This window comes from Myiozetetes cayanensis, unplaced genomic scaffold (genome assembly GCF_022539395.1).
Source record: "Myiozetetes cayanensis isolate MyiCay16 unplaced genomic scaffold, myiCay2020 scf19, whole genome shotgun sequence".
Taxonomy (NCBI): domain Eukaryota; kingdom Metazoa; phylum Chordata; class Aves; order Passeriformes; family Tyrannidae; genus Myiozetetes; species Myiozetetes cayanensis.
In genome coordinates, this window is record NW_026087400.1 from 7,643,428 (window position 1) to 7,660,007 (window position 16,580).

Genomic DNA, 16,580 nt, shown 5'->3' on the forward strand with positions numbered 1-16,580 from the left:
TTGCTGTCTGTCGGGTTTAAGGCCTCTTTTATAGGCCAGTAGGACTCCTTCAGATCAGACTGTACTAATTAGTACCAATTAACCATTATCAGTGACAGACAGTTCTTATGGGCTTCATAAAAAAGTCCTGCACACGTGTTTCTCCGGTGAAGCCCCTGGGGGATGCAGAGCACTCACCCGGCCCACGGTGTCACAGCTTGTCAGGCACTGGGGTTATGCTGGGGCGGTCAGGAGGGTCCATATCCCATAAGCCCTTCAGTTTTGCAGGTAGTCACACACTGCTGACTGATGGATGAGAGAAAAGTCATGAGCTGTCTTTTATTGCAAACTTTTGGCTGCTTTGTTCTCCTCAATTGAAAATACATCTGCTGGGCATTGCGTCTGGGGTGTTGTGCAAGATTTTGATATGGGTCTTCCTCTTCAGCACCCTGAAGCCCCCACTGGGGGTGGGGTGTCAGGAGACCCTGAGCTTTCATCCAGGCTCATCAGCACATGGGGCTCAGCTACCAGTGTTTGCAGAGGAGACAGAACATGACAAATAGCTCACCAGTGCTTTGAAGTGCAGAGTGCTGCCTGGGGCCATGGACAGGCGGTCTGGCACTCTTGGATGTGGCAGGGAAGTCTCTGGGGTGGGCTGAGTGATCACAGAAACTTCACAAACCTCTCTAAGGCTTCAGCATGCCATCAGGTGAGATGGCCAGGGGGGAAGCAGAGCTGTCCTGGGGAGGTCCATGTGGGGGAGAGAGAAGCGGGACCTTGTGCAGCAATATCTTGTGTGGGAAACGCATGTGGGGTCTAACCAGGAGTGGTGGCACCCAGACTGGGGTGGCTTTGTTCCTCCTGGAGGTGGTAGGTTTGGGTGCAGGTGTCAGCCATGGCTGAAACAGGGGAGCTCTGTCAGGACAAGTGCCCAGGAGGGAGCTGGGGTGTGTTGCAGCCGGTCGGAGGTGGCTCCCATCACTGACGGATGCTTTCTGTTTTTCTCTCAAATGTCTCCAGGCACTGAATGTTTAGGTCGCACCTTTCCAGGTAAACTGGGTAAGTGAAGTATTTCAAGAGTTGCCAAGATCTAATTACGAAGGCTGATTGCATGATTGCAGCTGCTGTACCATAAACACCCCAGTTACTCGCTCCACGGAACGGGTGGGACGTTGCCTGGCCCCGAGAGCAGCAGGTACCTGCTGTATGGGTGCAGAGGGGCATGCAGTGTTGTCTTCAGAGCCTGACTGTGCAAACCTGCTGTTTTTTGGCTATCCCTACCTGGCTGCACTTTGGTAATCCTGGATGAGATTTTTGTCTTTTGCTGTTCAATGTAGAACCATCTTCAAAAGCTGAATGTCTTTTTAAGCACCAGTACTCTTCCATTTGCTGATACTCTGGCAAACTAATGAGCAGCACTACACTGAGGACAGAAACTTTCATTGTGTTTTGTGAAAGTAGTTTGACAGTCTGAACCCTTTAACGTCATGGGATGTGAGACTCCCCTTGAGTGTGGCTGGAGCTGCCTGTGTTCAGCACAGACAAAATGAGGTGTTGGGAGCCCTGTTGAACCAGGCTGCTGGATTTGAGCTGAACCTGTTTGTAAAATAGCTTTTGCTGTTTTAAAAAGACATTGTTACAACGTCTATGTGTCTGTCTCTCAGTTTAGAATTGAGGTTTTGACAGTTCCCCAAAAGTAAAGTGTCTTTGCTCAAATGTGGAGTCCCAAGCCTGCTGGGAAAGGACCAGAAAAATAAAGTGTTAACAAGTGGTGAATAAATGATTTTATTAAATGGCTAATCAATTGCTATAGAGCCTGGGAAGTCAATAGAGCTTATGACCTTGGCTTATAACCATGCTCAGATCTTTAACGGGCTTATAATGCCTACACATCATTCATTAGGCTTTTATCAAGCATCAATTAGTAAAAGTCGTAATCTAAAATAAAACCAAAAAATTATTTCAATTGCATTATTTGGAGCCTGATGGCACAATTTGGTTGCACGGCAGAATAGTCCTTATTTATGCAAAAAAACCTGTGAGACACCACCGGTCCCCCAGCAGCATTACCTTGGTGCAGACATCAGGCAGGGGAACTGCAGGAGCCAGAGGCTGGGATCAGCCCCAGTGCAGGAATGCTCACACCGGTCCTTAGGGAAACTGTCCTGCGGCAGTCAGTGGTTTATTTGTATTTATTTTATATTAATGCCTTAAGATTTCAGCTCCTAAGCCAGGCAGAGGGAGCCCCAGTGTCACTCACGGTGCTCTGAGCAGCTGCTCGGGGCGTTTTTCACTCCAGCAAAAGGTGTTTGCTGTCACTCGACTGTTGTAAAACTCGCACCCGTTTTCTTGTCCTGTGATTTGGGAAGGTGTGTGAGCAGGGATATGTTCTGGCTGTGCTGCTCTTCCTGCTTTCCCTGGTCTTCCCTGTCCCATTTTGTGTGTGTGTGTGTTTGTGCCTCGGGGAAGGAGGCAGAGATGCAAGTGAAAACATGCGGTTTTCTTAGAATATAAATAACAGAAAATTAAGCATAATTTTTGTTTGTTGTAGAGCCGTTCCCTGCAGTCTCCAGTTGTTTGCTCCTTTGCCGCGCTCCTGTACTCTTTGGGTTTTTTCATCTTACCAGATGGATGCTATTTGGAGTGTGCTGTAGGACACTTTAGGGATCTTGCTGCGGGGTTAATTGAGCGCCCAGCGAAGAGCTGTGCTTGCAGACATCAGTGCATGCCCGGGCTTCTGAAAGCCCCGGCTGCCAGACGGGGCTGCCTCTATCAGATGGCTTTTTGCCTCGCCTTTGTTGTCTGGGTCCTTGTCTGCAGCTCCAGCCCGGGCCAGCATTCCCAGACATCGCCACCTCCACCATCCGCTTCCTCACGGAGTGCCCTGGTGCTGCCTGCGGAGCCGGGACCCCCGGGCAGAGATGCCCGTGCCCATCCCTGGGATAAAGCCCTGCACATGGTGGGGCAAAACACCAACCCAGACCGACTCAGAAGGGAGGTTTAGCTTTCACTGGGCTTTTTTCTTGGGTGTTTTGAGTGTTCCACCATCTCCCTGGTAACTCCTGGGTGTCACTGGTGTGGATGTCAGACTCTTGGATTTCTGTAAATGACTTGTGGATCCCTCTCTAGCAAAGAGGGATCAGTGTGGCTGAGCATGGCGAGGCACTGCTATTCTCCCCCTGAACACGGAGCAAAAAGGGGTGCTGCAGTTTCTGCTGGGTTTTGTGTCGGCTGTCCTGCTTCTCACAAAGAGTGGCTGGAACTGGATGTGGAGTGGGAAGAGGGAATACTCCCAGTGAGGGCTGAAATGGCTATTCATCTGATTTAGGAGGAGATGCCGTCCTTGAACTCTGTAAAATCAAAGGGCAGGGTGGAGGGTTTGCACAAAACAAAATTCACATAGCTAAACATGTAACTACACGAAAGTATGTGATTTCTTAGAGGTTTGGGTTAATTCTGTCTGAGAGAAGCTGGGTCATGCTCTGCATTCACTGCAGTGCTCCCCTGTGAAAATGCCAGTATGCACCGTTCTTTATTTTATTGTTGTGGGTTTGGGCATTTTGTTATATTAGTCTTAAATGGGTTTGTTTCCATAGCTGCATACTGCTGATAAAATCCCAGTGTAGGATCTCTCAGTCTCCCTGTGCATGTGTACCAAAATAAATCACAGGCAGTTGTCAGAAGAGGAGCTGCTGCCATGGCAGGTGCCAAGCTGTGAGGAAGTTGGGGCTGGACCCTGCTGAGACTGCAGGTGTGTGACATCCCATCCCAGTGCCACCACATGGTGTCCTGCCACAGCTCCCAGCTCTGTGAGCAGCATTGGTGCCTTGCTGGTCTCAGGGACCTGGAGCACCTGAGGAAGGAGCTGCAGCAGGAGAGGCGATGTTTTGGAAATGGGGTAGGAAGTGGTGGAAGCAGGGGGAGTAGAAACTCCCTGGCCCTCACCTTTTTTTCAGGTAGAAAGGTGTGGATGTGGTAGGGTATGCAGTTGAGGATTGGCATCAAGTGGCTGCCAGGATAACAAAACTCCTTTCTTGCTCTGAATTCACTCTATTCACCATCAGCTGTTAATACTTCACCTCTCATCAGGAGGGGGTGGGTTTTCCATGGCTATTTAAACTATCTCAGGAGTAGGGGCTGGTTTTGCTCAGCTTCACCCTGTAACTCCTAAGGTCTAGCCTGGGCCAGTGAGCACTGCTGGTGTCCAGGGTGGTACCACACCAGTGCCACCATGGGTCACAGTGGTTTCACCGTCTGTACAGCTGCACATCTTCTGGCAGGAAACCCAGTTTCTGAGAGGTACTTATCTTTCCTTCAGGAACAGTGAAACTGATGGTTTTTGTTTTCCCCAGAGCTCTGACCTGCAGGTTGGCAGGTTTGGTGCAGGTCCAGCTCCTCTGTGTGCTAGGTGTGCTCAGGGCAAGGTGCTGCATCTTGTCCCTGCAGTGGCACGGTCAGGGCACGGCCAAGGGCATGGCCAGGGCGTGGGAGCACCCGAATCCTTGTCCTGAGGGCGCATGGGGGGCAGCTGGCCCGGAGTGCCTCCCCTCACTGCTCTGCCAGGGGTGTCCTTAACCCCCCGGATGCTCTCTCTCCTTTAATGCATCTTTTTAAGTACTGGGTAATAGTGTTTTCTCTCTAGCAGAGATGGACGAGGGCTTTTAATAGGTCTTTTGTTTTCTCTCGGTGCAGTTCCCTGGCAGTAACCTGCCATTAGCTCCAGCATTTATTTAGGGTATTTGTGTTTTTATATGTGAGGACCTCAACACTGAGAAGCTAGGGGTTTGTCCAGGGTCACACAAGAAATATGTGGCAGAGCTGGGGCTCGGCTTCAGCTTTTCTGAATGTTGAGCTGATCTCTGGGCTTGGCGGAGTGGGAATGTCTTGGTTTGTCCCCTTTTAACTGAGCCAGACAGGGAGCAAAGAAAATAAAGGCTCTGTGGAAGGAAGCATATTTTTTTTTGCTCTCCCCTGTTGGCAGTCTGCTCGGAGCTAGAATTGCAGGATCAGTGTGTTCAGGAGCGTGAGGACTGTATGTGTGAAATACACGGAGGCAAAGGGAAACCTGGAGCTGGTCAGGATGGAAATTGGACGGTCTCCTTCATTTCCACCGATTCCAGCTGCGCTGAGCACCGGGAGCTGCCCCAAAAACTCGACCCTGTGCTGGGGAGGAGGGGTGGGCTGTGCGTGCCCCCCTCCTCGAGCAGGCGGTGGGTTTTTGGGGCGATGCTGTCGGTGGCCGCAGCTGGGACCGCGTCGTGCTCCTGCCCCGCAGCGCTGTGTGCCTGCCTTGTCTGAGGCAGCCCCAGCACAATGCTCGCCTTCACTCCCCGTCAGACTGGAGGTCTAGACGCTCTCCCTGCCTTTTGTTATCAGGGTCACAGGTTAGGGAGCGTTCCCAGCTCCTTTTCCCTCCGCTGGTCAGGAATCCCTCCCAGAACCGAGTGCTCTGCTTAAGGCCTGCAGAGGGGACCCCTCCGGAGGGAGTCACCCCGCTACCCAAACGCACTTAGACTGAAAATTATTGGTGGCAGCTCCCAAAAAGAAATGTGCTTTTGAAATGCAGTCGGGATCACCCCCACTCCAGTTCTTGCCGGCACAGATGCTCAGCTGACACCAGCTAAATAGAAACCTTTTAGCCCTTGCCAGTAAGTCTGGAGCAAACTGCCAAAAAGCATCGAGGACCAAGATACAAAACGAAGTGAGGCCTGAGCAAAGTACTTGCAAAGGAAGGATGGAACTGATGTGCTCTGTCTCTTGATTTTTAGCACGAGATGCTTCAGTCTCGGGCTTTTGTTAAAATACAATGGTGGCATTTTAAAGGTTTTCAGCAGATACAAAGCAAGTAAGTCCCCTAGCAACAAAGGGAAGGTTTTTTTGCTTAATGCAGACTTTTTTAACATGTAGCATTTGGGATTTTTTTTTTTCTCCCTCCTTAAATCAAGGATGAGTTTGGCTGAAGGAGACGTTTTTAGTGGCTTTTAGACATATATTTAAAGATGGGACTTGAATGCTTCACGTGCATCTGCTTGTTGCCCTTGCCCCTGCCCCAGCTCACCCTGGCAGGCTGAGCTCTCCTGCAGCATCAGCCTCCCCCTGGCCGGGAGGAGCCTCTGTGCTGCAGCCCCTTGCTTGGGGTGGGAGGCAAAGAGGAGGGAACAGTTCTGTTAAAAGTTGGGAGCAACTTTTTTCTTCTTCCTGGCAAGAAGACATAATGAAAAAAAATTGGCAGGTTCGTGCTTTTTATTATTGAATTAAAATCTATTAAATAATATCAGAGAGCCAAAACCTGGAATCACTATTAGGCACCGGTCTTGGTGAAGTGAAACACTTCTGGATCTGGCTCACTTCTGCATTTCGTGTGTGTGTGCATGTGTATCGTGTGTGAAGAATGAGTCTATGAAGCTCCAATAGAGAGTTTTAAATAGAAATAATGCTGGCAGCTCTTTCTCCCTGAATCCAAGGCTATTATGTGTCTGGCTCTGGCCAACATGAATTGCAGAGGAAGTTCCTGTGAACTCCATGGCTGATTTGACAGCTGCACAGCCGTGCTGGGTGCAAAGCCTGGGCGCTGTTGAGCAGCAGCGGTGACTTTTTTGGTGTCTGGTGATTTACCTCTTTGCAGAGGGTGAGGGGTGGGCTATGGGAACCTGTTTCCCACCCCAGTCCTGGCACCTGCAGTGCTGGTGCAGGAATGGGCGCGTTGGGCGGTGGTGGCCCAACTTCTTCCCCAAAGCTTTATCCGTGATCCCAGATGTTCCCGCTCATGGGTGAATGTCACCGGCTTGCACTGCCTGGAGGACATGGGGGGGACATGAGCCATCCTGCTGGCAATGGTGGAGACCCTGCAGCTCCCAGACCTACCCCTCTTCTATGGAAATCCTCACGCAGCACTGGGAGCAGAGTGCACCTGTGTGCACCACGGCAGCAGGAACAATTTGGGGTTAATTCCTCTCTGAACCCGCAATGCACCAAATGATGCTGCTTGTATGGGGCGTGGGGGGAAATAATGTTAAATTAAACTCTCCAGAAGGGAAGAAAAGCATCCAGCCCCATTCTTTACTGCTCATTTTAGTAATTTCTTCCAGATAACCTACACATCTGTGTCAGTGCAATTAAAGCAGAAATTCTGTCTAATGAACAGTTGTAGCCCTTGGGCTATTGCGGAATGAACAATGAAGTTGGAAACAGTCTTATTAAAATAATAATTAAGAAACAAGAGTTGGGAGACAGAGGGAGGTGCAGACAATGTGGTGGTGGGATGCTATAGGGTGAGGAGCAGAGAAAAACTGAGTTCATCCCCGTTTTGAACTTCCAGTGGTGACTCCCACCATGGGCTCCCCCCAGTAGAAGGGACTGGATGGTGCAGTTGGACCTGGGGCTGGGTACAGCCCCGTCCCCTTCTCCTGCCAGGGCCATGTGGTCATGCCATGGCACAACAAAGTCTCTAAAGCCAGTTTTGCACTTGAGTAAAAGCGTTGCCCCCGTGGTGCTGTCGGCCTGTGGGCACTGGCTCGGTCGTGAGCAGCGTTAACCGTCCTGTTCAGCTGATCAGCTATTTTGTCTATAGATTTTATTTTGAGTTTTTTGGTTCTTCAACAGCTGATAAAGCTCAGAGAGGGAGGAGGATGTTTCTTGTGTTAGACAGGATTATATCTTGTTTTGCGTTTTCCAGAAAACTGTCCTTTCTTAGTAAAAAAAAACAACAGCGCTATGCACACCCACATAGTTTGCTTTAACCTTCCTTTCTCTCTTGCCTTCCTGAGGACAGGGACTAGCCAGACTGAACTGTGTCAGTGGTGGGGACTGGCCAGTTTTTCTCATGTGATATAGTTTGTTCTTTTGTTTTTAAATAACATTGAAAAGGAATTTTTTGTTTTTATTTAACCCTTGGGGTTATGATAGTGTCTCTCCACGAGTTATCATTTTATGCCAGTAAAACAGTTAAAACTTGGAACTGGCTTTTTCAAACTTAATACGCTCCTATTTAGAAATGTATGTGCTGCAGAAAGCTTCTGACATCTCAGATTAATAAAATAAATAAATAAATAAATAAAGCAAATGCCATAAAAAAAGAAGCCAGACAAATCCCACTGGAATGATACATTGGAATGATTTTAGTGGGATTTATATCTATGAGCTATGGGGGTTTTGTGGTTTTTTCCTTTTGAAATGGTTGTGAACCAGAGTGATTACTTATCATTTTCATTTTAACTCCATCTGACAAATCGTTTTAGATGGAGAAAGCAATACTGCATCTTTAAATGGCTACTCTGTCAGCGCATCTTGCAGGGCTTTAAATGCCCTTTGTTATCGCAGTCTAGACAGGACGCAGGCGGAATATTTGATATGTTATAAGGCAAAGATGTGACAAGGTTGAATTAATTTACCGGCTTATTTAAAACTGAATTTCAAAACATTTTTTCTTACAAACTTGTCTTTTTTTTTCTCCCTATCCTATATTTTTTTTTTCCAAGTTAGTACAGTATGTTTCAACTGTTTAGACTGGGAGAGGAGACATTGGCTTACTGCAGCCTGCAGTACTTTAATTGCCCTTTTTATGACTGTCTAGACATCATGCAGATGCATGTTTGTGGTGAGAAGACATTTCCCCCTCTGGTTATACGATAGTCTGAAACCTTTACATTCCCTATCTCCTTACCCTCTCTGCCTCGGAATGTGCTTTACTCCCTCCATCCCTGAAAATCACTTTTTCCCTTCTTGTTTTATTTTTTTGAATGACACTTCGGCCCCCGTTTTCCTGCTCTTTCTCGCGTGCTGTTTTGCAAATGCTGATGCTTTAGGGGGGATGAAGGTGTGAGGAGGGGGTTGCTCCCGGGTCACACTGCAGCGGGCACAGCTGGGGGTGTCCCCACACCCCCGTATCCCGGTGTGGGTGCGGGTCCCCGGCCACGGGCGCTCCGCCGGTGTAAGAATGAACATTTCAGCGAGGTTTGAATGGGTGCGGGAGTTTTAGTTATGCAAATCGGTGCATTAATTAACCCCGTTGCTATAGCTACTGCTTTATTGTTAAATTCAGTGAAAAGGGGACAGGCTGTGTCCATGGATAATCCTCCCCTCGGTGCTCTGCCCCCATCCCGCCCTCCGAGCGCCCCGCTCCCGGCGCGGGGCAGCTGCCGCCCGCATCCCGTATCCTGAATCCTGCATCCCGCGGGCAGGTGCCGGCGGAGCGCCGGGCCGGGAGCGGCCAGGATGGGCCAGCCGGGGCTCCGCCGCCTCCCCCCGAGCCCATTGTGGGGTCTGACCCGGGGTCGGCTCCCCGCAGCCCCCCCGTGTGTCTGGGGCTGCGCCGGGACGGGACGGGGGAGCGGGACAATGGGGCAGCAGGAGGGACACAGATGGGCCGGGATGGGATGGGGATGGGGAGGAGAGCCCGGGATGGAGATGGGGACACTCAGGGAGGGCAGGGGAGCCTGACAGTGAGATGCTGGGGTAGAGCAGGGGAGCCCGGGATGAGGATGCCTGAGGAAGGCAGGGGAGTCCAGCCCTGTTCTTGGCCCTACACCTTGCATGTTATGGGGCTTCTCTTTGTATGTGCCCTAAAACCTGTGCATGCACCCCCCCCCAACGAAACAGACTTCCCAGCAGATCTGCTGTGGGAGTTGAAACCTGTCTCAGGCTGTTGCTGCAGCTGAGGTGGAAGTAAATTTATTACCTTTAATTTTGTCAGGTTTGGGGCGGTTGTACTCACCTCCCCCATTCACTCTGGTGTGTGTGTGTATATATATAAATATAATTTTTTTTTTTTTTCCACATCTTTGTGAGAGTGTGCACATGCATTCGCTCCCATCTGGTGGTGGAGACCAGTTCAGACCAGTTCAAGAGCTGAACTTGAATCCCGCGGTGACCAGACGCAGTGTGCGTGTCTGGGCATTTGCATGCATTTTGCATATTTTTTTTTTTTCCTGCAGTGCATAATTATGTCTGTAACTTAAGATTGTCCTTGTTCCATGGGAGTAACTTACCTTGCCAAAGGTCACTCCTTTGGTAAGCAAAAGCTGCAGAGTGATGCAGACGATAACGGCGCTCAGGAAGCGGCAGAGGAGGGAGCGTTTCCCGCTGCTCGGCCCTGGACCGCGCTGAGGAAATCCGGTCGCAGTTCCAGCCCTGTCGTGACCTGTGTGGCTTTGGCCAACTTGCTCAATCTGGGTTTCGACACCCGTCTGCGAGCCGGGGCAGCCCCCGTGGCACTGCTGCCTGAGGGTGCGTGTCCTGGAGCCCCCAGGGGAGCTGCAGCGCTGCAGCCTCGGGGCGGGGGCACGGCGGGGTCCCCGGCACCGCTCCCAAAGGCTGACAGGCTCCTCGCTCCAAGCAAGGTGATGGGGGGAGCCATTCACACAGGAGAAATGCTGTAGGGGCAGAGGTTCCCTGGCCACAGCTCTTGCTGCTTCGTGGCTTCTCTGCGCCTCCATCACGTCCCTGAGCCGGGTGGTTGGCAAGAGTCGATGGGTGTCGTGTTTGTGGCACTGCCGCTGTCCCTGTGTCCCTCCTGGGGTGCCCCTGCTTGAGTGCTGGTCCCACAGGACTTGCTGAGCACTGTGACAGGGGTTTGGGTGCTGGCACTGGGACACCTGACCCACAGTGGGTTCTGACAGGGCTGTGGCTGAGCATGTTGGGAATTGACTGACAAATGGTTTTCCCAAGTGGAAATGGAAACTTTTAGGGGACAGCTGGGGTGGAGGGAAGTGGAGAGGGAGGACATTGGGGAGGGAGACCTGGTAAAACCCAGTGCATACAGCATTTGTTCAGCTGGGAGAGGCTGTGGTCCCTGCTGATGGCAGCTGTAAACCCCCATCTCACTGGCTGTTGCTCTGGGGGGTGTCCCACGTGGGGCAGAAAAGCCTGTGCTGTCTCACCGCTTTGCAGGCGAGGGGGATGATTTGCTGCTCCCTGCCTTTCTGTGCAGTGCACTGAGTCCTCGTGACCTCCAGAATTTAAGCAGCCTTGTTTTGGTGGGCCTGGTGACGAGTGAATCCCATGTTCCTTGGTGTCCCTGCAGCAGCAGCAGGAGGAGGGAGCAGGCTCCAGCACTGTGTGACGTGGTGCAGGTGGCTGTGGCTGACTGAGGCTGCAGGTGCCCTGTCAGTGCGAGGCAGCTCCATTGCAGTGGCAGACAGGGCTGAAAGGAAGCTGGAATCGGAAACCCCATCCCTAATTGCCGTTAGCTTTCTGGAGAGGTGGCAAAGCCCTCCCTGGATGGAGCACTTGCTCTCCTTGGAGCGTCCGCGTCTGGCAATTTGTCTGTCGAAACAGATGTGGGCAGCGACAAACGTCTATTTCTATAACTAGAAACAAATTTGGTAATTGCCTCTTTCAACAGGACTTGCTCAAGCAGGAAATGAAATTCCTAAATGGCAGTTAGCAAAAGTATTTATAGCTAAGTTCATAAATGAGATGTGCTTTCCTTTGTCATGAGTTTCTGCTGGGTGGAAGGAAAAAAAAACCCTACAGTAGCAAGCCACATATTGATCAGGAGTCTTTCCAGGGTATAGGAAAATACTTATTTATTAATGTGTTTATTTTTACTGGCTGTTAGAAATACTCCTGACAAACAAAGCCTGTCTGGTCTTTTAGGATCAGCTGTTAGGGTTTGATCCAGATATTGGGTTTTTTCACTCATTATTTGGTGGAATTTTTTTTTTAACTGGTTCAGGCTGTTTATGATTGCAAACAGTAAACTCCTGTTCCTATGTCCTTCTCTGAGTGCTTGTGTTCAAGGGGGGAGGGTGATGCTCTGTCCTCACCCCTGCCCAAACATCTTCCAGGCCTGATGCTGTTGTGCTGCCTCTGGGGGAGCAGGAGATACTCTGGATATTTTCAGCTTGGTGGGGGCCATGAGCCCTGCCTGCTCCACATTTTCTAGTGAGCAAGCAAATTTACCTGTCTTTCAAGTGCAAAATCAAAATGGATTTATTCTTTTAATCCAGTTTAGCTGTTCTCACCCTTGGGAGTAACTTCAAAAGCGGTGTACTCCTTCCAGCCATCTCGGGAGGCTGGGATCAGGCTCACTGTGCGTGAAATACCTTGTCTCAAAACCCTGGAAAAGGGGAGGGTGAGAGAAATAGGCACAAAAAGGGAGAGAAGAGGTTGGCATATGCAAGATTTCAGAGTCTGGGTGTCCCAAAGAACCTTGTTAGTTCTCATTGCTCTGAGGGAGCTGTTTCATGTCTTCAGGAGTTTCTCTAAACAAGTCTCCGTTTGACAGGTCTCTGCTCGGAGCCGGGAAGTGTCCCAGCTGACAGAGCTGCTGACCCAGCTCTCACGTTTGCCATTTCCATGTAAAAGTTGAGTTCCACCATGCTGATCCTGCCTTTCTGGCCCTTGAATGCATGTCCTGCTCCCTGCCCTACCACTAAGCTGGGCGAGCTCAGGAAGGTCACCTCTTGAAAACAGGCCCATGGTGTGATCAGGACTGTTGCTGTGTCTTAAGAACTAAAAATTTTTCTGAAGCCTGACCATTTTTGTGATATTTCTGTGGCTATTAAGCATGAAATGGGGCCGTTTCCTTTAAAACAAACAAAATTGGGGGTGGGGGTGCAGGATGAGGCCATCATTTGTCACTGACTGAGAGGATGTGATGCTTGATTACCCAAGGTGACAGATGAAGAAAAAGAACTATATTAAACACAGTTATAGTCCAGGGATCGGCACTATAAAGAGGACTTCTTGGGGCCCCATCACCTGTTTACCAGCAATATTTTTTCTAAACTGGCTCCTTTTCTGAGTCCCACTTGCTCCCTGCCCTCCTTCCCAGCTCAACCTGCCATCACTGGCTCTCACTGTGTCATTTCTGCTCATTACCTCAGAACTGGCCATGCTGAATCTGGAAATGTAGTTTAGCTGTGAGCTGTACTGAGGATGCATGGAGCACACCCAAATCCAGCAGGCTCTTCCCAGCTGTCCTGCCTGTTGTCATGGGACTGATCCTGATCTCTCTGATGCCTCAGTGCTGCTGCAGCTTCGGGGTGCTGCTGGTTGGAGCCAACATCAATATCGAGATCATATTCTGTATCTAACTCCAGTATTTCCCATGCTGCCTTGTAAACAAACACAACTGCTGACAATCTGATGGGCCCTTCGTATCTGGTTTTATGGAGGTATTAGAAGATAAATGCAGCAGATGCTAATACAAAAATAGTGCAGTAATGACTTCGCCTGGTCTGATTGTTTCTAAGATGACCTAACAGACGAGTGGGGAGGGTGAGTAATCTGCCATCTGAAGTTCTTTGTTCTTTCATCTCTTCTTCCCTGTCCACAGCCTCTGAGAGGGAGAACATTGGTCTCTTTAACAAGTGGAGTTCAGCATCTGCTGGATGAAATGGACTCTGAACCAGGAGCAGCATTTGGTGCTGCACCATCTCCGTCAGCCTTTGGATTCCAGCTGTTGCCTGGAGCTGTTTTGGTTCTTGCTTAAATTAGAGCAGTTCAAATGTAATATTTAGCATAATGGGCACGTCCCTTTTCCAAGCAGGGCTGGGAAGGATGTGCCAGGGCAGAGCTGCTTGCACTGGGCAGTGTGGCTGCTGTGCCAGGTATTTTCCCCCATGCTGTATGAGCAGGGGAGAGTGAAGGGTCCCACACTGACCTGCTGCCACTCCCATGGGATGCTGAAGAGTCTGAGTCCCTGCAGCCAGTCACTGAAGAGCTGGAAATTTATTCCCTACTGAAACCATAGCTCAGAATGGTAACTAGATTCAGATGGCTCTTTTCAAATTCACATTCTTTAGCTTTGCGTAGAAAAATTGAAATCCACTCTTTGGCTACACTGCTCAACCCACATCCTTTCACAGAGGCTTTGATGAGCATCTGGCATAACAACTGCACCTCTGCTGGACTCAGTTTTGCTGAGTTTAACCCTCAGGTCCTTCCAGGGAGCCACATGCTGCTCCAAAGTGTGCTCAGAATTTGCTGTAACATCTATCCCCTGCTCTCTACAAGTATGCTTGTAGCTGGCAGGCAAAAATGCAAGCTCTTGAGGCAGGCAGGGCTCTAAACTGAGCACAAGGACAGACCTCAGGCCAGCTCTGTGGAGCTCACATTGGTCCAGGCCTGCTGCAGACTGGTTCAGTAACATCAGCACTGGCCTTTCTAGTTCTCTGCTTGCAAAAGTCAGCGTGTCAGTGTGTGTAAGGCAAGGTGGTGCAGGGTGTCCTCAGCTTTCATTCTTCTGCAGTGATTAGGACTTGTTTTGTGCCCTAATTATTGGGGCGTGCAAGGTAGCAGTAGGCTCCCAGCTGTTCCTGGCAAGGGCTGTCCTTGTGTGTCTCCTTGTTTTTGAGGGTGCCTCTGGGCACCACTGGAGCTGTGGTGCTCTGAAATGTCAGTGAAGACTGGGGAGGGGAGCGAGTCGGGCTGTCAAGTAGCTGACAGAATGGATAAGAGTGTCTCCTCCTCCTCTGCAGGCTGCTGGTGCCCAAGCCCCTGCCCTTGCTGCTGCCTTCAGCCGGAGATGTGGGTGCTGAGAACGGCTGAAAGTCAGACCCATCACTTCTAGTTTAGGGCAGTGTCTCTGCCTGCCCACTGGCAATGAGTTTCGTGCGAAGGCAGCAGCCCAGGTCTGTTGGAGAAAATGCTGGGTCACGTCCTTCATCTGCCTGTCAAAGCCCCCTGGTGAGTAGGGGAGCAGGCAGGGGCCTCTGGACCAGCAGCTGAGAAGATGTTTGCTAAAGGGTGCTAACGAAGCAGCCCAGGTTTTGGGTGCTGATAGACACTGATGCTGGGAGAAGGGGACTTCGGTTCTGTCCCTATTCACGACTTGTTTTCCTCTTTGAGGAACTGCACAAGCTACAGAACTGAGAAGCCTTTAAGGTTACTGGTCTGGAACTGTTCTTGGCTGAAATCCTTGAGCATCCCTTCGGGGTGTCCCACAAACATTGTAAGTGCAGGATTTGGGGAGTCATGGGCAGGGAGGAAGGATGCATGGATGCTTTTCAGCTCCAAGCTTCAAATTAATGCAGGTACCAGTCTGATTTGGATTGATTTCTCCCTACCACCTTCATATCTCTCTTGTGTGGCTTCATCTGCACATGCCCAGTCAAAAACTAGCTGTATCCTTATTTATGTTTTCTGTTGTGCTTTTTTTGACGTAACTAAAGCGCTGCCATCAAGGGCCATGAGGAACTTCCTCAAACAGAAGATGCCCAAGGGTGGGGGTGGATGAAAAGATGAGAAAATTGGGAGGAGAGGAAACTGCAGTCAGGACTGTGCACATCTCTCCTGTGTCTTGCTCTGAGTCACACAGCCAGGGCAGCTCTGTGGATATCAGAGGTGTTAATGGAAAATCAGGGATGAAAGTGCTCGCTGCAGGTTTGTGAACACTTTTCATTAATTCATCCAGATAATTTTGCCATGTCTGGAAAGATTCTGTGTGTGTGTGTGTAGAGACTTTCTTTTCTGGAGTGTGATGGGGGTACAGGGAGGACAGTGTTGCAGTCAGTTGAACTTACCCAAGGATTACAGAAGAAGGCGGGACATGCAGTGTGACATTACAGTGTCTCCATATTTAGCTGACAGGCAACAATTAATTTACAGATTTCAGGAGCATCAGGACCGGTCATGACCTGACTGTCTCCAGTCCCTGGGGGCTGTGCCAGAGGCTGGTGCTGCCCACCAGGTGCTGCTGCTGGATGGTCCCCACTGAGATGCCCCACTCCATGTCAGTGCAGGCTCTCGGCTGGAATCTGTTGACTCACAGTGCTGAGTCACCCGGTGAACCAGGCTCTGTAAATAACCACGGGCGCCAAGGAGCGGAAAGTGCTGCTTCACAGTTGGAGCAAGGGCTCTGGGGGTGGACAGAGAGATGCTTTTCTTTCTCTAAGCCTCCCTGAGCTCCATGCATGGTGCTGACGGGTATCCTGCTGCCATCCCACAGGGCAGGTTGCTGGCAGAGGGCTCGGGTGCTCTGTGCCGTGGGTTCCCTGGGCACACCTACAGGTTTGTGCCCAGTAATCGTATCCTGTCACCGGTGATCTCTTTGGCTCTGTGCCTGCACTGAGGGCTGAGCTCCTTCTGCAGTGCCAGGAGGGACCAAGTTCCTCAGTGAGGCTGAGTCAGAGCTGGTCTTGTTCCTGGGCTGAGTGACCCAGGGGAAGACTTTGTCCCTGTGCAGTGGCTGGGCTGGGAGCCTGGCTTTAGCCAGGGAGCTCATGTGAAGTCATGAGAAGTCATCCATAGCCTGTGTCTTCTGGAGACTAAAGAGGTGCTGCCCAGGTTTGTACCAGACTTGATTGCATCTCTTTGTCCTTCAGCAGGAAAGTTAGAAAAGCCTCAGTCTGTTTGTGCCTGTTTTATTGAGGCTTGAAAGCAGCAGGAGGGATCTCTGTACAACACTGCCCCATTGAGCTGTGGTGTAAAAGTTGTTGGAAATGTGTTGGAGAAAGGGAAGATCAGAGGTGGAGGGAGGCTCAGTACATTCAGCATTCCTTGGCTCCTTACATTAGGCACTTACAGGATGCTTCTCTGGGTACATAAGTGACATTTAATTAAAAATAATCCTCATGTACAGTGGCAGTAATGGCACACAGTGATTCAGGGGGAAATGCTGTTTCCACAGTTCTCTGAAACTTCTAAAATGGCAAAAT

General features: G+C 50.3%; 1 protein-coding gene across 4 annotated transcripts in view; it reads left to right on the forward strand.

The window, feature by feature from the left end:
* PMEPA1 (prostate transmembrane protein, androgen induced 1) overlaps positions 1–16,580 on the forward strand; it is a 270,545-nt gene that overhangs the window by 236,354 nt on the left and 17,611 nt on the right. For 2 of the 4 annotated variants that reach the window (XM_050313973.1, XM_050313972.1), the window contains exon 2: positions 1,000–1,038. The exons of the other annotated variants lie outside the window; for them this stretch is intronic. In XM_050313973.1, coding sequence (XP_050169930.1) covers positions 1,000–1,038 — 39 coding nt within the window. The remainder of the gene's footprint in view (positions 1–999; positions 1,039–16,580) is intronic. 4 annotated transcript variants of the gene reach the window in all.